Source organism: Manacus vitellinus, unplaced genomic scaffold (assembly GCF_001715985.3).
Source record: "Manacus vitellinus isolate BGI_N305 unplaced genomic scaffold, ASM171598v3 scaffold_11_pilon, whole genome shotgun sequence".
NCBI classification, from domain to species: Eukaryota; Metazoa; Chordata; class Aves; order Passeriformes; family Pipridae; genus Manacus; species Manacus vitellinus.
The window spans coordinates 11,915,875-11,936,880 of record NW_021938895.1 but is presented as its reverse complement, the minus strand read 5'-3'; the positions used below and the strand labels follow the sequence as shown (position 1 = coordinate 11,936,880).

General features: G+C 45.7%; 1 protein-coding gene across 1 annotated transcript in view; it reads left to right on the top strand.

Annotated features, from left to right (window-relative positions):
- GRHL1 (grainyhead like transcription factor 1) overlaps positions 1–12,790 on the top strand; it is a 37,035-nt gene extending 24,245 nt beyond the window's left edge. The window contains exons 9-15 of the mRNA XM_018088975.3: positions 2,345–2,432; positions 4,689–4,828; positions 5,674–5,711; positions 5,808–5,896; positions 7,648–7,733; positions 9,357–9,421; positions 10,572–12,790. Coding sequence (XP_017944464.1) covers positions 2,345–2,432; positions 4,689–4,828; positions 5,674–5,711; positions 5,808–5,896; positions 7,648–7,733; positions 9,357–9,421; positions 10,572–10,686 — 621 coding nt within the window. The 3' untranslated portion in view covers positions 10,687–12,790. The remainder of the gene's footprint in view (positions 1–2,344; positions 2,433–4,688; positions 4,829–5,673; positions 5,712–5,807; positions 5,897–7,647; positions 7,734–9,356; positions 9,422–10,571) is intronic.
- The last annotated feature ends 8,216 nt before the right edge of the window (positions 12,791–21,006 follow it).

Genomic DNA, 21,006 nt, shown 5'->3' with positions numbered 1-21,006 from the left:
ACAAGCTTCATTCAGGCTTGGCCTAGCAGTATTTGGGCTGTGTAGGGATTGGGCTGACCTGTCCTAGAGGAAGAAGACCTTCTCTGCTGTAAACGGTACCTCAGCTATGCATCCACATGAGGAAGATTAAATACAGGGTTTCACAGATTATAGCTAGTGTGGCCCTCTGGGATCTGTTGTTACTCTGGTACTGATGGGCAGTGCTGTGGGAAGGCTTTTGAGGGGCGGTAGGAAGAAGTGAGTGAGGTGCTGCTGGAAGGAGGGAGTGGATGCAAGGCAGCTGGGGGCAGGGTGGGCAGCAGCACGGAGACTGTTCCTTTAGTTGCATGATCACAGGATGTTTTGGGTTGTACAGGGCTCTTAAAGGTCATCTAGCCCAGACCTCTGCCATTGGCAGGGATACCTTCCACTAAACCAGGTTGCTCAAAGCCCTGTTTAACCTGGCCTTGATGACTTCTAGGGATGGGGCATCCACAGCTTCTCATGGGTAACCTGTTCCAGTGTCTTATCACCTTCATCATAAAAAAATTTCCTCCTTCTGTCCAATATAAATCTACCCTCTTTCAGTTTAAAACCATCTCTCCCTGAGCTGGTAATAGATAATAGGCAGAAAAGCCTATTACCAAGGCATAACTTGCTATTTTTATGTGGGATTTGAGATGTGTTTACCTGAGTCCCAGTAGCTTGGATCAAGTTGACTTTCAAGCAGGGAACGGGAGGGCAGAGGTTTTCTCAAAATGTGTGCTCTTGTTGGATCAGCATGTTCTCCACATGGAAGCAGGTGCTGTTCTGTAGCACAGTGTTTGAGTAGCAGAACTTTATTATTTCCACATGAAAGGTTAAAATCATATCTGGAGCCAATCTGATCTTTCTGCTCTCAAGCTGAGATGTTGTGACTGTTCTGGTAAGGGAAGTCACAGAGGGGTGTGGGTCTAGCTCTGCTGAGGTTTAGGTGAGATGTCTTCACTGTAGTAGCTGTATCATCTTTATGGGGTCAAGCAGAGCTGGCAATGCCTGTGTCTTCATGTGTAATTTTTTTCTCTTTTTCACAGTAACTGCCTGAAGCTGCTTGTGTCCCTCTCATTAGGTGGGAGAAAAGATGATACATATTAATGTGCATCCAATATCTTGGCTAAATTTCCTTCTTATTGCTAGTGCAGATGTTCCCATTGTTACCTAGGAGGCATAAGCAGCCTGACACCTATAGAGCATTGATTTAGTGGGAGGTAAGGAGGGCTGTTCCCCTTCTCCCATGCGGTGCACTGTTAGGCACCAATTCTGAGCCCATGGCCATGTGGTTTTTGACACTGTGTTTGTCATAGCTAATCTCTTCTTCCCCCAGCACCATGTGAGGTTGTGGGTGTGTTTTGTCAGCTTTGCAGGAGTGGGAATGAGAAATAATGGCTTCCTATGGCCAGATAACTGTTACCTTTTACCCTGCTTTGCAAGAGGGTGTTGAGAGACAGGTAGAACTTGTATATACCAGTTTGGGCAATAATCTGATGGTAGTACCAGGATTGAGTGTTGGGGATCGACTGTGGGTTTATCACCTCATGGAACGGGCAATGTGATATCCCTGATGTAACCCACAGTCACATGTGAGGTCTGGGCAGAGGTGGATGAATTAACACTATTCCAGTACAAACCTTCTTCCTTCCTTTTCCCTCTCTATCATAGTTGCCTGCACCTTGCAGAAAATATGGCACTGTCCCCACATCTGCTTGGTTTGGAAGGCCAGGAACAGTGCAGGCATGAAGTTTGGGATCTGTGTATTCCACCATGGCCTGGCCCTGATGAAAAGAGAAGTAATACCTGCTTTAAAAGGATGCATGTCTGCAGTTTGAGATGAGTGGGGGCTGGTATAAGTGATGCAGGCTCGATGCGAAATGTGCAGGAAGGTGTTTTGCACTTGGTGATCCAAGCATGGTGTGACTTCTATAGATCAGGATCTATCAAGTGAACTGAGGGAATGTGCAATTTTTTATTGTCTTAAACATTTAACCTATATTTTTATCTCACACTTTATACAATTGTTATAGATGTGGGTATCTTTTGTCATCATATCCCCATCTGACTTAAAAGAAAAGCAAGTGTTTGCATCTTGGGTATGGTTGTTGGATTTCATTAGATGCTAGGAGTCAAAAGTAAGCAGATCTCAGAGTTGGCACTCACTGACAAACCTAGAGCTCAGATACTGTGGAGCTGACCTCCACAAACACAGCTCTGGGATAATTGGTGTTCCTGCCTCTGCAGCTGAAAACAAAAAAAATTAAAAGTGTCTCTCTCCCTCTCTCTCTTTCTCTCTTTTCTCTTTCCCCCTTTCCCTTAATCTCTTGTCTGACAGGGAGCAGAGAGGAAGATCAGGGATGAAGAGCGAAAGCAAAGCAAAAGAAAAGGCAAGTGCACTGACCCCAGCTCTCAGTTGAATGCCTGTAAGTAGAAATTATTCCATCAGTGTTTTAAATACCAGTTTTGATTTTGGCTACAAATATCTTGTGCAGTAGAACTCTAAAGTCAATTTTTCCCACATGGAATAGTGCTTATTTTAAGCAGTTGCGGATGGAGTCGTCATGTTCTGCAACACACTGGGTCACTTTGGGCTTTGTTCTGCATAGTTCTTTCTGTCCTAGACAGGGTCCTGCTGTGTATTCAATCAGGTATGGGTTGTAGCAACTGAAGTGAGAGGGTGTGGGTGGGATTCTTGGGCACTGCTGGAGCCCCAGCAGGTCCAGGTGGCAGCGAGAACTGTATCTGTTCCAAGTGTTTCCAACTTGATCCTAAACTTAGGCTTTAACTTACATTGAAAATGTTTTACAACTCCTCAGCAAGGCAGCGGCAGCCTTGGAGCTGAGCCTTCATCCTCCCAGCCCTATGCTCACTCTTCTAGAGCAAAGTGGTCCTTAGTAAATAATTTCAAAGTTTCTGCAGTGTGAAGGATGTGGAGACCTCAGCACTGTAGTATGTAAGGGCTGAGGAGTTTCTTTCTGCTGAGCATCTTCCTTTAGCTGCTGCAGATGACAGATCCTGTATTTGGATGACTATTCACTAGCAGAGCTGCTCAGAGGAAAATGTATCTCCCTGTTCTTTGTTTGCACGGGGCAGGTGCATGCTCTCACTTGCCCTGCGCCGTGTGCTATTAACAGCCCGACTGGTTCAACAAGCAGGCGCCTCACAGCTTGTCGGGCAGGATTTTCCTGACACAGCAGGTACAGGTTGCTGGAGCAGCTTCAGAAGAAGATAATGCTGTAAGGGAACCTATTTGCTCAAGGGCAGTAGTGGAAAGGGCTGGGGTTTTGTTTTTTCCCCGAAGTACATGGTGAGAGGTAGGTTTAGCACACTGTTAGCATTTCACAAATGAAGTAGCCCCAGAGGCTCCCAAAAGATTACTGCACACAGCCCTTTGCATAATGGCTGGAAAGGGAGGACAGTTTCAATATGCCTTTCCAGGATCTTATGATTTTACAAAAGCTGTTTTCCATTATTAATTTTTTAGGCTTGGGCTTAGCCTGACGTGACCCTTATTTTCCTGGAAAGTACAATCCTTTACTCTTTAGTTCTTGTGTTGTAAGTTTTTGATTCCTTTAAGCCATAAGCCGTTATACCCACCTGCAGGATCACAAATGCCACGTGTGCATGAACTCATCAATAGCATAGAAACAGTTGGTGGCTTTTGGTCAAATTTATTTTTGCAGGGATTGCTCAAGTTTCTTTAAGAAACTCAGTTTTGCAAGGAGAAAAATGTGTATTTTCTACTGAGGACATGAGAAATGAAGTGGGTTTTTTTGCAAAACACTTTTTTTGTTTGCAGTTGGTTTGACCCTAAATTGATATGTTTCCACTGGGTAAAATGAAGTCATCAGCTGTGGTAGTTTGACATAAACGTGTCTGAAGTGCAGTTCAAGGCACCTCCTGTCTCACTGTCTCCCAAGTGGGTCTTTGTGGTTGAAGTCTGCCCTCTTGGTGGCTTGTGTCACGTCAGCTGGTGCATTGTGAGAGCTAAAGTGCTCCGTGGGAGACAGTGCTGGTTCTTGGAGGAGGTGGACTAGGATCTGACAGCTTGAGGTGACCAGAATGAACAATGAGATGAACCAAAATGTGAAACTTTAAGGTGTGGAATCAAAACGTAACTCTCAGTGTAGCAACTTGGAAACCACACAATTTGTACTGCGTCTGTAGTAGGTTGTTATCCTGTGGTGCTGTCTCTCTGAGAGGTTCCCAACTGGGACCACATGAGTTGCAAGTTGTCCCCTTGTCTTCTTTCTGCGTTCCTGGTATGGGAACACCAGCAAGCTTTTGAGGGAATGGACAGGGAAAAGATGGGGCATGGACTAGTTTTTGCCCTCTGTTTGCATGGTTTGCTTGGTATATGGAAGACCTAGGTTCCTCTGTTGGGGTGACTGGCCAGGTTATTCTCCATCCCACTTAATATCTGAACAAAGTCAAGCGGCTCAGTTGGAGAGATAGAGAAAACTTCTACTACTCTGTGAAGCAAGCTGTTTCTTTAGGGCCCAGTCCCTCAGTTGAGAGGTAGACAATCCAAGTTCAAACTCCCTCACTACGGAACCTTTTTGCTTTGACCCTGACTACAGAGTACCCTTGTTCAGTAGCATATGTGCCTTTTAAATGGAGGAAAGCTACAGCCCTATTAGGGCCTTCACTATCCTTTCTTCTGATCTTTGTCTCTGCAGTTTCTGATGTCAAAGTGCCCATGCTTCCCTCACACAAACGTACAGACATCACCATCTTCAAGCCCTTCATGGATCTGGACACTCAGCCTGTCCTTTTCATTCCTGATGTTCACTTTGCAAACCTCCAGCGTGGAGCTCACGTAAGTAAAGTTCATGGGTGTGGGCATGAAGAGGCTCTGGGATGCTGTGTGTGCACATGAAATGTCAGACTGTCTGCATCAATGCCTGTAATCAAATACAGGCTGAGTCTCATGTAAGCAAGGGTTGTTGCTCCAAGCTGCATTGGCAAGAGTTAACTGGGGATGTTTTCCCATCAAATTGGTTTCCTATGAAGTCCAGTTTCTGTGAATCTGAAAGGATTTTACATAGCATCTCCACTGATTGAACTGCAGGCTGGTTTTCCCTTGTAATGCCTGTTGGGATCCTGGTGTGCTGTTGTACAGCGCGGGCTCCTCCACCCGCCTGCTGCAGGGTGAGAATCCATCCTGTGGAACTGGCACACGTGTCAGCTCTGTGATCCACTGCCAGAGTGCCCTGCCTCAGTGTTCCTGGAAAGTTCCAACTTACAGGAAGCCGGAAGGGAAAAAATTAGTGTGCAACCAGGTTTCAAAATCTTGGACTTTCCTGAGCCGGGAGTTCTGGTGTGCTCTAACATAATCTAAACTATAGTTTTTTAAGAGCATTGTCTAGACTCCTAGCAGGGATGGAGAATAAACATCTGCATGTTTTCCTACAAAGGCCCTAGTGCTGCGGTCTGTCAGACTCTATGCCAGTCCAGGTAGAAAGCTGGTTAGCTATTCTTTGTTCCTGTCTCTCTCATTTGAGATCCTTTAATCATTTTTATGAAAAAAGGTAAAGAAGATGCTTACTGGCTTTTGGAAGATTGATTGAAAGTGTCATTCGATACAGGGTTGAAAGATTATAATAAGAAATGAATTCTAGTTCTGGATAAAATTTTTACAAAATTTCTCCTTTGTTTTGAAAGGTCCTTCCTGTTGCTTCAGAAGAACTAGAGGGTGAAAGGTAAGAGCTGCCCTTCTTCAACCTACTGATGTCTTGCTCTCAGACAGAGGAGTAAGTCCCTGTACAACTGCTAACTTTTTACCCTGTCAATGACAGCTCCAACCTGAAGAGAGGAGCTTATATTGGTGAAGAGGACTTCATTGCTACTCCAAATAAGATGGCCAGAATAGAAGAGCCAAAAAGAGGTATTTTCTTCTTTCAGTGACCGAATGGTTGGCATATTTGTCCATCATGATAGAGAGATGCATCTGAGGTTAAAGAGTGTTTTAATTTATTTTGGTGTATTCTTCACCCTGATTTCTCTGGCTTTGAGTAGTGACAGTTTGTGTGTCAGGATGTAGTTCAGCTCTGCAAATCTTTTAGTGTCAGAATGTTTGGGGTATTCTGCCAACTCAGACACTAATTGGCTCTGAACCTGTAAGGAAAGAAAGTCAAGAGGAGGTGAGCAGCTTACCAGTCTCCCTAGTGGATTGGGGAAGAGAATTTATCATGTAAGCCGCTACAAATTCTGGAAATCTGCTCCAGAACTTTAGGCAATACTCAAGAACTGGTTCTAGGTATAAGATTTTTGCATCTTTCATGGTGCCAGAAAATGGGCTAAGAGAATATTCTGCTAATTTTAGCTGTGTTTCAGTCATTGCAATTTCACATGGGACTAGATGTTGCTGTGGTGCCGTGGAAGGAGATAAGAGGTCCCTTTGGGGTGGTGGACATGGTGTATTTGCCTGATGACAGTCATGTGTGGAAGGACCACAACAAAGCTTGAAATATTAAACTTGTATTGCAGCAAAGGTTTGGCAAGTCTGACCATAATGGGGCTGCACTTCTGTAGTCTGGATATACTAGTAAGGAAGGATGGATTTTATAAAAGGAAATTAGACTTCTTGTTTTTTCATGTTTCTGTATGCCATAAGACAAGACCCATGAGATTCTTTCTCCTTTGACTGGGTGTCATCTGACCTGTGCTGTAACTGAGAGCATGTGTGCTGTCTTCCTTTTTTTAGATCTACAGTCTTTCTTTTTTAAACCTGCCTTTAGCAGAGGAAATGCATCCGGGTGCTGTGCTGTCCTGAGTTGACCTTGTTCAATTAGAAATGCCATTAGTTGTTCCGTGTTGCAGGTGTGTCAAAACTGTGGCTGATAAACCCCTGCAAAGAATCCAGGCTGCAATGCCTAGTCATTAGAAGATGGATTAAAGACAGCAAAGCTGTTAAAGGCCAAGCTTTCTTGCTTTCCTGGCTTATTCCTCAACCTTAATGCAGTTTTTAATGAGTCTGATGTTACATATAATGACTGTGCTAGCTTGAGAACGCTAGGGATGCTCACCTAATTGGGCTTCTTACTCCTTCATTGCCCTCCTAGCAGGAGACCAAGCCTGTATTGTCTGTCAGCTGTGGTGGTATGAGCATTACTGAAATACAGCAAGGGATTGGAAGAGAGATGAGACAGCTAGGAGGAAGGAGTAGAGGACTGTACAAATAAATTATTTAAAAATTAGAAGATGTCCAGGATGGGCTTCACCTGGTGTGGTAGCATCTGTCAGATCATTTGATTGTGCAAAGTCTTATGGCAGATAACCTGTGAGACATAGAGGAACCCAAGAGTCTCAAAGGTTTGCGTTTTGTCTTCCTCCTTTCTGTGTTTCAAGTATGACCTTTTTTCAAATAATAGAGAAAATATCAAATAGAGAAAATATTAAAGTATTTTGACAATAAAGATGCTTGAGCATGCAATAGCTTGATGTGCAAAAAAAGTGCATTTTGAGTTAATCTAGCTGCATGTCTGTGATGCAGTCTGCAATGTGTATTGAACATGTGTATGTCCATCTCTTCGTAAGATCCTCGGAGTGTGTCACTGTGTGCTTAGCCACTATGGGATGCAGATCTTTTTGAGGACCAATTACACAGTTAATTCCTCTCTCCAAATTGCTTTTCAGTGTTGCTGTATGTGCGAAAAGAGTCAGAGGAAGTCTTTGATGCACTAATGTTAAAGACCCCATCTCTGAAAGGCCTAATGGAAGCGGTAAGTGACGAGGTTGTTTTATGGTCCTTGCCTCCCGCTTGAGAAAGAGCGAGTGTAGCCCTGGCTACCCAGTGCTGACACACTGGACAGTCACAGGAGTCAGACTCTCAATCACAGCTTGTGTCCACATATTTCTGCCCTTCTGGATAAGAAGCATAAGGCTGATTTCCTTTCAATAACATGGAAATTAATTTAAATAATGCTTTAATTCATTATTAAGGGACTTCAGGAAGCTTCTCTTTTAAGCACCTTCTCCCACATCTGTGGGGTCTGAGTGTAAGAAGCCTTTCTGAAAATCTGGGTGTGTCAAACTTGATGACTGGATGTTCCTCTTGTCAGAGAGGGTATTTTAGTCAGAAGATGGAGTGATTCCCAGAATGTGTTCGGTGGTTTGGGTTTGTTTCAGTCTTTCAAAGCCTCGTTTGGGGGCTTCCCCTGTCGTTTCATAAGCAGTTATGCAGAGCTCCAAGTCCCAGCTTCTGTGTGTGCTTGAAGACTTTTATATATCTGTGCACCTGTGTGAAATTGCTCTCTGGTACTTGACTTCCAAAACAGCCTTCCACTACCCCTGCTGCTGCAGTGCAAGGGAAATACAGAGTTTAAGTCCAAGGAATGGTGTAATGTTTGGCAGGAGCTCAAAACTGACGTTTCTGTCTGTCTGTTTCTGTGACTAATGCCTTGTTGATGCTCAGAGCACAGGAGCTTGGGGCTGTACAGACAGGTCTTGCCATTAACTTTGGGACCCAGAGGTGGTTCTGTAACCAGAATCTTTATCTCTTCCTGGCTTTGAGGCTTTGCCAGCACAGACAGCTAGAGGTGGGGGGCTAATGGAGAGAGGGATTGAAGGCTGTGGAATCCTCCCTTTCTCCGTGGTCCTGAAATGAAGCTGCACCTTTGTTGTTACTCTTGGATTTCTTAAAGCAAGGAACTAAGAGCTCACAGCTGTAGCTTGGGGGAAACTCCGTGTGCTTTTTCTGCATGCTGAAACAGCATATTGGTTTGGTACTTGCTGTTGGTGTGACAGAGCAATTTACCAAAGTAAACCAGGCTTAGGTTACTGACCTCCTGACTTCCTGGAGTGCAGTGAGATACCGTGGTCAGTGGCTGTGGTTTCACACACACACATTGACATCACCTTGCTGGGTAGGGGGAATGTTTCTGATCACCTTGTGCCCTTAACAGCAGAGAGCTTCACTCTGTTGCTATTTTCTTCCTGCACCACCCACTGTCATGACTAGTTTTCACTTGATCCCTCTGGCACTGAATTTAAAAATGTGTTTCAGTATGCTAAGAGAACAGACAGTCAAGAGAGAATGAGAGTCAGGGTGTGGAATGGGTTTTTAATGCTTTTGGGTGTAGGGGCAGGAGGTTGCTGTATGAGAAGTCAGTGGCCAGGTCTCAAACATAATTAAATTTTTTTCACAGAATTTGGCAAACCGCAGAGGAGGGTTTCTGATGCATAGGCTTATGTTATAGCTCAGGATTTAGTGTTGCCTTTATAGAGCAGAGCAGTTGTCTTCATTTGCAGGCTTTTTTTTTTTTGTTCTTTTCTGTAAAATAGGAAGGGGAGGATGGTGCCAGCAGTCTCCTTGCCTTACCAATGATTGCTGTCTTTCATTCTAGATATCTGACAAGTATGACGTTCCTTTTGATAAAATAGGAAAAATCTTCAAAAAGTGTAAAAAAGGGTGAGTATGTACCTATGCAAAAACTGCCTAAGAATATGAACACCTTTTTTCAAACCTGTAGGAAGGTCTGCTTTATAATTTCTCATACCCTGCACATAGATGAAAACCATATGCAGTTATGTGTGTGTGTACACAACATACACACGTTCCAACATCATTCATAGAGCTGAAGACTGGAAGACTATAGGAAGGGTCCTATAGAAATATGTAGTTTAACTTCCTGGGTAAATACAAGTCATGGAACCTCTCTGAGCTAATTGTTACTTGAACTGAAGTTGATTATGTCAGAGGAAGAAGAGTTCAGTTCGTTTAAAGAGTCACAGTGATGAAGAACCTCCTTCAACCTATGTTAAATTGTTCCAGTGGTTGACTGTGCTCAGTGTATCTGCATTTGACTACACCTGGTTGTCTTTTTGTGAGCTAAATTGAAGAGAACTTTATTGTGAAGTGTCTGTTTCTCACAGAGGCCACACTCCACCATGTTTTTATTTTGTAGCATAAATAATTGAGTTCGCTTTTGCTTTTCCTTTTAATTTCTCAGTAATTTTGGGGGGTTTTCTCTAAAGTCACATTGATGTTTCAGCCCCTTCACCAAAGACCTTCTAGCCAGAAAATTATATCTTTCGAGGGTAGTGCTTTTATAGCAGAATTACCCCACCAGAATAGCTGCAAAAGTTTAGAATTTATGGTACCTAAATCACTGCTAAACACAGCTTTGTATGCATGTGTGCCCACAAACACACAGGTATCAACCTTTCTAGCAAATGGAAGAAGTGGCCAAGTATTGGTGGTTTCTTCCCTGCAAACTCTGTAGGTTTTTGGGCTCATAGTTTATAAACTGTCGAGCAAACCCATTAAGAGCCCCAAGTGTCTGCAGCTTCAGAAGGATTTCTGCCAAGATCTCTCTCCCTTTCTGGTCCAGGATCCAGATTTAACCCCTCTGTTCAGACCCTAAAAGTGTGGTTGCAAGCCTTGATGGCAGGGTTGGGTAAAGACAGCCAGATCTGCTGTATGAAGCAATGAGTCAGAGAGAGGTGAGCAGGGATCCACTGTTACCCCTGGATAGTCCAGGCTTTCTGAGGTTTGAGAGTGCCTTTGCTGTCTTTGGCATTTAGAACTGTAATATATCTGATCTGTTTTATTTTTCCAGAATTCTGGTCAACATGGATGATAACATTGTGAAACACTATTCTAATGAAGATACCTTCCAGTTGCAGATTGAAGAAGTTGGAGGATCTTATAAGCTCACTCTGACTGAGATCTAAGATCACAGATCCTCTGTGGATTCTAAACAAAGGTCTCAAGTGAACATTTTCCCATAATTCAGTACATTGGGCAAAACACTAATGGTCTTCTCCAGAAGAAAGCCATGTGTTGACTTGTTCTGGGGAGCAGAGCAGTGGTTTTGCTTAATACATTTGTGTTTCTGTTCTTGCTCATGACCTTATTTGCACTTGAAATGAGCAAGCAAAGATCTGCAATTAAATGGAGAGCATGTATATATTTATACTAGTGTATAAAACACTAGTAAATACAGGAGGGTAACACTCCTGGAAGGTGGCCTTTTAGACTGGTGATATCTTATTTATCTATTCCGTAACCATGTTTGAGCCCATTATCAGCTAATACCATTTTACTGGACTGTTTTCTGCTAGGTAGAGCTGCACAACTACTAATTGGAGTTGCATGCAGGTTGGACAAAAGTCTTTATAATGTTTACTTGTGACCAGGGCAGACTGTTGAAATCATTTGTGTCACTTGGGGGGAACATAAAACTGCCTTGCTTATGAAGAACTCGCCTTAGTAACTGTGTGAACTCTCATCAGATGAAGCTATATTGTATATAAGTGCAATATATTTTTGAAGGTTTGTAAATGTGTACATACAAGTGATATATAATATATATATAAAATATGGTGTTCTGTATATACCGTGAATATATGCAACGAAGCCCATCTAAAAGGATGCCATATACAGAGAAAACATATTTAACATAGATATTTAAAAATGGACAAACCCTTAACATGCACCAAAGGTGAGCACACATTTGTACGTTCATAGGAGGCACAAGGGACCTGCTTGTTCAACATGGATCTTCCTGTGTGGGAGGAAAATGGTAGTGGCTCTCTCCTAAACCCTCCTGCACAGCCAGGATGGCAGTCCTGGCTTCTCTTAAGAACTGCCACTTTGAAACAGCTGGGTGCTGCTGCCCTGGGAGGTAATTTGGGCCAAGTATGAGAGTTGGATCCCAGGAGGAGCTGAGCAGATGCAGTTCCCTTGAAGTCTCACTTCTAGGGGTCAGGAAGGTGGATTTTTTTTCTGTAGCAGTGTACTTAAGGCTCAGCTGGATGCTGCCCACACCAGCAGCTCAGGCTGGATGAACCCAGGGGCTGGTGCCAGCTTGCAAAGTCATAGGATGCCAACAACTGGAAATGCACAGGCAAGGTTTTTGAGAGAGGAAGGTGGCATCATGGCTCAACGGGCCAAGCGTTGGCAGGGAGTAGGGCCTGCAAGCAGGTTACACATTCTTGGTGTCTGTGCATCACATGGACCCACTGCAGAGCTGGAGAGACCACACGGGCAGCAGGCATCTTGAGCCTAGAACCAGCTGGGAGTGCCAAACACCTCCAAAATTTACTGCTCTGCACTATTTACTCGTTGTGTGCATGTGCTTATGAAGGAAAGGCACCCTCTGGTTAGTAGCAAGTGAGGGAGGAGCATTTAAACAGCAGCACTTGGCTCTAAGGCAAAAACCTGCATTACATGGTGAGCAGATGAATGTGAGTGCCATGTCCAGTGTCAGAGATTTTACTATGGATCTAGATAATGAAAAAAGGTTTATAATGTTTTTAGATGGCACAAAGCTGCACATGCCTCACTTAGGACATGAAGGCCAACCTGTAAAGCCTGGAGAAATAGTCCAGAAAAGTAGGATATGAATCTGTTTAATAATTAAGGATTCTACTTGATAGTTAATGAATCATAACTTAAATTGTTCAGCTCTTTTGTGGTTCTGTTTGGAAGAGGGAGGCAAATACCACATTGAGTTGATCAACAGCAGCATGGCCTGCAGGAAATCTGAGATCCACCTTTTGCATTGCTGAGGCCTCTGCTGGAGAGTGGTGCCCTGCCAGCAGAGCCTGGTCCTAGTGGATGTCTCAGAGAGGCCAGACCATCCAGTCCTTCAGCCAGAGCTCATGGCTTCTGAAGCGGAAGGGCTAGATGATTTGGCTAGTGAAGGGTCATCTTCAGAAGGGAAGGTTGACGGGAGCAGCCTCCCAACCTATGGAAGTGTTCTCCACATCCATTGCAAGCACAAGCAGTGGGTGTAAATTGCAGAAATTCAGGTCAGGTGTTGAGGCAGTTTCCTCTAGTGAGAAGAGCAAGTTGCTCAGGAAGGTGGTGGTTTGGCTGGGCAAAGATATCTCTGGACTGTCACAGGTGTAATTGATTGTCCCTTGGTGCTGAAACCAGGTGATCGCTTCAAGTCCCTCCCCACCTTATCTTTTCATGATTTATATGAAATACAGTATTTGGGGATTTGTATTAATCCTGAGCTGGTTCATGGACCACTCCATTCCCCCCTCCTTCCTTCTCCTCTTGTTGATGGGCCCACCAGAGGGCTGACGATACTCTGGGCACCACGTGCTCCCCTCTTTGCTCTGTGGCTGGAGTTGGGCAAACTCCACATGGATGCATCTATGACAGTGAGTATGTGGACAGAACCCATGGGCTCAAAGCTGAAGGAGAGAAGCTGATGTGCAGCACAACATGCAGAGACTTGGCCAACACATGCCACCCCATACGGGAATCCACCGCCTGCAGAGCAGCCACGGGACTTGCCAACCCGCCACTTGGGCTTCCCTTCATCAGTCATGGGAATAATGTTACTATGGCAAGGGAATTTTTTTAAAAACTTGATATATAGAATACATATATATATTTACACATTTTTATTGAAAATGGAAGTTTTATTACAGAAACTTGGTCTAGGGTCAGGGAAATAGATTTAGAGTCTCCATAGAGGTAAGATTGATATGAATGTTATTTCTTTTTACTGCTTAATGAAGTATGTGAACTAAATCTGACGATTGTTTTCCACTATAAGATACTCTGGGACACGGGTCTTATAACAGTAGCAGCAATGTCATGTATGTTTTATGAAACTGATTTTTTTGTTTTGCCTGCTGTTTTTTAATTGAAAATGTATTTTAAACCAAGCTATTAAATTTTTTATGTTCCTTTCTAATGATGAGTCTTTTATATAACAAATGCATCTGCTCTTATCCCTTTGTTTTTCCTTTGACAGGGAATCTGTAAAACCCCAGTTATCATTTCCTTGTTTTTTTTCCAAAAAAAAAAAAATAATCCCAGTGCCAGCCTTGCTGCTGTTCCTGCATAAGAAATGGTCACTCCTATTCTCACTCCCTGCTTTATTTCAACACATTCATTTCAATTCATTTTGCATGTGAGGAATCTGTGCAGTATTTTGTTTCCATAGGACCCTTTGGCAGGAGAGCAGAACATCCAGCTCAGGTGTGCAACTGGGTCGGTGATGCCTGGTGGCCTCTGCTGGAGGGGGCATTGCCACCTTCTGGGCCCTGTGCAGCAGTGGATGGGTTCTGCTATCTCTGTAGATGTGGAAGGCAAGCTGTGGGCTCATAGTGGTGCTGGCAGCTGTCCCTGGCTGCCAGTCCATGGTGCTCTGTGTAACTTCCAGCCCACAATCACTACAGAGAGTGGTGGATGTCCTTCCAGGAGGAGTTGGTTGTAATGGGCACTTGCTGGGCGGCACGGGGACCACTGGTGAAGCTGCAGGTACTGACTTTCCCAAGCTGAAAACAAAACTCGTGCTAATATCTCCAGGATAACCCTAATGCCATGGTGTCTTGAGGGGTGTGCACCTCCTCTTTTTCACTGTCAGAAAATGTCTCAACAAGCTTTGGCTGCAGCTGGCTCCCCAGCCCCTGCAACGGGTGCTGTCCTGGGGCAGATTCTGTGCCGGCACCGTCCCAACTCTGGGTTTGCATCGACATGCCCAGGGCTGGGTGGGGAGCAGTGTGGGCGGCAGAAGATTTCTGGGGTAGGAAAAGGCAGGTAAAACTTTATTTATTTTCTTATTTATTTCTAGTTTCTCTACAGGCTGTGCTGTAGTTCTGTGTCCCACATGTAGGAATATGCTGCAGCGTGTCACCTGGCGAGTCATGGCGTGCCTTGGGTACTGCACAAGTGCTGGGGGATGCCCTGTGTCATCTCCACCTGACTCGGTGTCACTGAAAGACTGAGCGGGGTGTTGCCCTCATAAAGTTGGTGTGTGGCATGGTGGCCTCCTCACAGCAAACCTCAGCATGAGGCTGGATGGGCTGCAGGGCCGGCTGTGAAACAGCTGCAACTACCTCTCCCCTGGGTGTGTGACATCATCATTTTCCTCAACCTTTAGCCCTCCTTCCTCCTGAGACACTGTCAGCCCTTTTCTATTCAGGTGACTTTAAAGGACGTGAAGGTGAGTCCCCAGAGATGCAGCTTTGAACTCTCAAGGCAGGCAGACTTCCATGGAGATCTGTGCCTCTTCCCTGTGGCGTGACTCGGGACTACTATTGCAAACATTTAGTTAGGCTTTTAAGATCTGACTTTTCTTATAGGAAAGCTGAATTCACATTAGTCTCCAGCTTCATGATGGAGCTTTGTCTATTAATTGCAAAACCTTTTTCTAAGAGCATGGAACTTAGATGCTCCTCCATTTGGTTTGTTTGTACTTAAGATCATTTGACTTATGATTAAGTTATTAAATATTAGACAATATTTAGACAACACCTCAACTAGATGAATTGGTCCAATATATGAGTTCTTGTTTTGCTGTTTGTCCTTGGACTACCCTGCCTTCTTCACTGGGTACCTTTGCATAGTTCACAATGCTGTAGAAGGGATATTTGGCCTTTTTTTTTTTCTCTTTGGCTTTTCAGTAGCTGCTGTGACTGGGGTGATTGCAGGGTTTTTGGCACATCTCACAGTTTCTTGTTTGCTTAGGGCAGTGCTCCACCGCCCCACTGAGCTGTTTGCCTGCACACACAGGTCGTGGGATGGCCAGTGTTCCTGCTGCCTCAAGCGTTACTTATTTTGCCATGTCCAGCGTGGCCATCCCGCAGGCTGCAGGTGCACGTGCAAATACCAGCTGGTGGCCAGTGTCAACAATGTTGAACTTGTGCGCCCCTGTTGCAGTGTTGGTCATCTCAAGGAGCATCCTGAGCCCGGCACTGGCCTGCAGGTCGGTCACTGCCACCACAGTTTGGGAAGCACACACCAGGCAGAGGAAAGGTGCGTGGCTGAGCCTGGCAGCAGCTCTAATGAGTGGAAACACAGTGGAGAAATGTGTTTGGGGATTTGATACCTGGAGGTGGGGACAGCCCTGATCGCAGGGATTGATGGCAGTGAGGAATGATGGAGCATGCTGGGTGGATGGCTGCTGCCACCAGGCTGGAAAAGATGGTGTAAATTAGAATGAAATTTGGAGAGGGGGGAAGTGACATGGGGAAAGGCAGGTGATAAGAACCCTGTGGTTCCCAGCACCAGGGAAATCAAGTCCCATGGTTCCTCAGTGCCCCGTGGGTGAAGAGAGCTGGATGGATCCCCAGCTGGGCAGCACTGGCCCTGCCAGCCTGTTGAATCTGCACCCCCAGCTTCTGAGCTTGGTGGTTTTGGGGCAAAGAGGGTGCAGTCCTGCTGCCACTGCCCAGGAGTTTGGATTCAGCCAACTTGCCTGCTCCAGGCATTGGCTGTGCCCAGTCCCCTGCCTGAAGAGACATGTTTGCTGGAGCAGCTGCTGTCCACAGGGACTGCTCTGGGAACAATGCTCAGCCCTGCTCAGAGGATTACAGGTGCCTGGAATCAGGGCACAGGAGTGCAGGGATTGGCACTGGCTCTGCCAGGCAGCTGTGCCAGTGGCACAGGGGTTGTTGCCAGTGCTTGGTTTGATGATGCTTCTAATCTTGTTGTGAAAAGATTTTTTTTTTCTTAAATAACTGCATGACCTTTGTAAATTAATAAGTAAAGGAAAAGTGATCACACAGTGGTCAGCTCTGCAGGTTGACTCTCCACAGTCTCTGGTCCTTCTCGCTTGAAATGCTTTGAGCCTGTCAGCCAGCGCTGGCCAAGGGTTTTTGGGAGGCAGCAGTGCTGGGTCCCCCATATTGTGGGTGTCCTAAATGGCCCTAAACCAGCCCTTGCTCTCCGCATTTGCTTCTGCTCTGTGTGCTTAAAGAAGAGCCCAGGCTGCAGGGAAGAGGCTGGTTGAGACTTGCTGCCTACCAAGCCCCAGGTCAGGGTAATGCATGAGACAGTTATAAAATCAGTGATAGCAAGCTAAAAAAAAAATCCATTACTGCTTAAATCACCTCTTGCTGTGCTATGTGGCCATTGCCAAATGAGCTGGCACCTCCTGGCAGTCCTGTCCAGAGCTTTGCCTGTGAGTGAGCCCCCCACCTGGCCTTAGCAGGGGCTGAGCTGTTCCTGTGGGGATGCTGCCTGTGGGCTGCCCCAGCTCAGCAGGGGTGATGGTTCTGATGAGAGAAGGGCCCAAATCCAGCACATCTCTATAGAGACACAGCTCGTTCCTGCTCATCTGTATGTGCTGCGGGGCCAGGGACCACAACAGTGCCTCAAACCCATGGCTAGCAGCACACCCCAGACCCCATGCTGACTTCCATTGCTTTTCATTGCTTCAAAATTTTAAACGTCCCTTCAGGAACTGCAGAGGAAATTTGAAAGATGTCTTAAAAGGAAGAAAAATTATGATAATTTTGATCCTAAATCACTTCCCTTTGGGTTTTTTTCCCCTTCAGGTCCATGTTTCAATTCTTAAGTGCTCGGGGTTAATGATGCTCTTCAACACCATTAAATTGTGCAATATTTAACTTCTTGGCAGAATTTCCCCCTGTTGCCCAGCTTTGAAAACCCTCTTTCTCCTCAAGGTTTTCTTCACGCTGCATTACATCTATCCATTACCCCGCTGTTATTTTGCTCCAAAGGTACATCTTGAGGCTTTTATGAAGTATATTTGAGCTCCCTGGCGACAGCGCTCGGGCAGATATAATACAGAGTGACAGACCATTGTGAATGCCATAAAGTGCAGAGATAGCAGGTGGAAATCTGGCTGGGGGGACCTGCCTGGCTGCAGTGGTGCTGGGATGTCATCCCCTGCTGAAGGAAGAAGGAGGACCTGACCTGAGCTGGGGCAAAAACTAAGATGTCCACTGTGCAAGTCTGTGTTTGGCACTGAATAGAAGCCCAAACCTTCAGGTTAAGTATCCAGGCAGGGTATTCACAGCTCAGCTTACTTCAGTCAATCACTCAGGAGAAAAGGAGAGCTGATGCTTGTAGAGCGGAAGGAACTGTGGCCAGGGCTCAACCATAAGGCTGGAAATTACTGGGTATGTGGGGAAGGTTTTGGGGTAAAAGCAGTGTTTCTCCCCAGTCCAGGGCCTCTCCCATCCAGCAGAACTGTGCCAGTGCTGGGTCACCCTCACAGTGAAGAAGTATTTCCTGATGTTCAGAAACTCCTGTGTTTCAGTTTGTGCCTTTTGTCCTGTGAAGGTATGTGGTGGGTCTCCTGAAGGAAATGGTACCAAGAGATCAGAGATGAAGTGGTGATTTTGGGCTGCTTCAGATGAGCTGCAGCCATGAGGAAGAGAGGTGGAGCAGCCTAAAGTGGGGCGTGCAGCTGGGGGCATCCCTGGACAACATTCACCCCTTGGAAAAGCACTGCAAGGCGTGGCACCACCTCATTTCTCTGTTCTGTTGGCACCATGGAAGGATGCCCAAGGGGAAAGAAATTGAGAGTAAACAGCATTGCCTGTACTCACAATGGAAAAACAGCACAGCTACAAACCAGAAGAGCTGCAGCCCAGAACTGGAACCTGAGTTTATTTCACATTAGTCATCTTGCTGCACCTCTTAACATCCTGAAGAACTGCAGCAGTGGAGAGGAAGTGCACACCCAGGGCTGATGTAAGGATTTACCCATGCTGGAAAAAAATGAGGACTCCTTGTCCTTTTAATATAAACAGTGTAAAACTAAGTAGGAAAGTGCCTTTGAAGGGAGGAATTAGGATCTCCACTGTGCACGGGAACTAGCAGCAAGTAAGTCCAAGAAAGCACGAGTTATGATAAAAAGCATCAAGGCATGTTCAGCAGCCCAGCCTGGTGGGATAGCTTATCCAAACCACAAGCAGGGTCTGCTCTGCTTCTGAGCAAGTGGGTGGAGCCGACGGAGTCACGTATGACCAGAAGTACTGCTAAGGAGGTATCACAACAGCAGGAATTGCAGTTTTCCATCTCCCTAGCTGGAGCAGGGATGGGATGTGGGCATTGATGGGGTGAGACACCCCTCCTTAGACAGTAGGACAAGGATTTAAAATGCCAGTTGCTACTGACTTTACTCCCTAAACCACCAAAATCTCAGAAGAGCAGAGGTGGCTCTTTTGTTTATTTAGCTCTTAGTAGAAAATGTGTTTGTCGGTAGTAAAATCTTATACTTGACCATGTCCTTCTAATATATAGTTATAAAGGAGGGGTGCTCAGAGTATATAGTGGCATAGTTTGAGTGCAAGCACTGTGCAGGGGGGAAATTACCCTTGTAAGCAATCTCCTCAGCTTATGCCCTCCTTTGCTTTGGCTGTCCCTGGCTTTGGTGTCTGTCCTGCCAGCTGCAACTCTTCTCCAGCCCCCCAGCAGAAATGTGGCTTTGGAGAGGGACACAGAAACCCCATCACTGATGAGGGAGCATGGGCTGACTTAGCTGGAGACAGCGTGCTTTTAAGAGCACTGCTGTTGAGCAGCGTCTGGGGAGGCAAAGGAAGGTGTCAGGTGAGCGTGAACGGAGACCCTGCGATGAGGAGCAGAAATGAGAGTGGGCACAGCAGAGCCTAAGGAAACTGAAGAAGGTGATGTCATAGCCACACAGTGTTTAGTGAGGAGTTTATTTATAAACATGATGGGTTAGCAATCTCATGTCTGTTTGGATGTGTGTAGCTAGCTGTCACAGGGAGGATTTTGTACAGCAAAACTCACAGTGGCACTCACTCTGACAATTTCAGGCATTTATGTTGTTATAGGAAGCAGCAAGCGAAGCTGAGCATGCAGAACAGGGGTACCTCAGCTTTTGTCTCTTGCTCATCTACTCCTGCAGACCCTGTGCATCTGTGAGCAGCAAGGTGGGGCAGGCCATGGTCCCACTGTGCTGTTGGCCCCACAGCGAGGTTCTTCACCCCTGGCCAGAACACATCTGGAGGAAAGCAGGGCTGAGCTTTAGTGTCCATGAGAACATCCATGTGCAGCAATAGAGTCATGCTTGGTGCCAAGGTCAGTCCCTTGAAGGTGGCTGTCTCATTTGTCCCCTTCTCTTCCACACAAGCTCTGTGCTTACTTCTGTTCAAAGTTGCTCTGGCTAATCTCCTGCCCCTCCTCAGCCCCCTCATCTGTCTGATTTTCAGTGATAGTCATTAACTGCAAACCAAGATAGTTATATTTTTACAGAGATGTTCCTTATTCTGAATATTTTGCCAAGATAGGGCCAAGAAAGAAGAGGGAGAGGCTCATTGTACAGGGCTGGGGAAGGAAAGGGTAAGACACATAGCTCCAGGGAGGAGGAGGAGGGGAGGCTGCAAAATGGACAGTGTGGACCAGGGATATGTGAGTGATTAATACCCCAGGAAGTGCAGGGTCAAGAGTCACCCTGAAGGTGGGGTTCCAGGGAGTGGATAGGGGAGCAAGGATACAGGTAAGGCAGTAGCCCAGAAGTTACATGGACTCTTATTTTTAGGTCTGCTTAGAGATGTGACCTCAAGTGGCAGCAACCTTTCATTGTACAACAAGGTCTAGGATGTCTTGGCCCCTCTCAGGCACATAAGAAGGGCCCATTCCCAGAAAGGGGTGTTGGGAGAAGCTTTTGAAGGTGCTCAGTAGTGTCTCACATTATCAAACATGACAAGGTACAGAGATCATACATCTGAACTATGGAGACAGCCCCTCTGATATCAGCCAGGTAATCCAGAAGCAGTGTGTGAAGGACAGGAAAAAGTTACAGGATCTTAAACAAACCCCATCTGGTGTCAAAAAAGATGACCCTTAGTGAGCTGCCTGCAGCTGTGGTTAAGACCACATTGACCAGCTCTTCTGATCACATATGGACCTTGGCCAAGAGCCAGCAAAGAGAAAACTGAACACATGTGAGAAGACCTCTGGGCACCTGCCATCAGCCAAAATCCCCACCACGCCCCACAGACCTCCCTTGGACTTGGCACCGTTCTGTGCTCAGTGCTGCACAAGTACTCAGATGCACATAGACAACATCCCAGAGGAGATGCCAGTGTTGGTGCTGGAGGAGTTACTGCTAATGCTGTGTGTGGGCCACTGCTGTGCCATTGGAACTCTGTGGAACCAGTCATCCCCACCTGGGAACAATGTCCAATGGTCCAAAAGTTGGTCCCTGGTGGCACAGAATGTCTTCACAGTATCTCAGTCCTGCATGAAAACACCACAGAGTTGTTAACATGTGAGAGATGATTCAAGATGAAACACGTTTTCACATA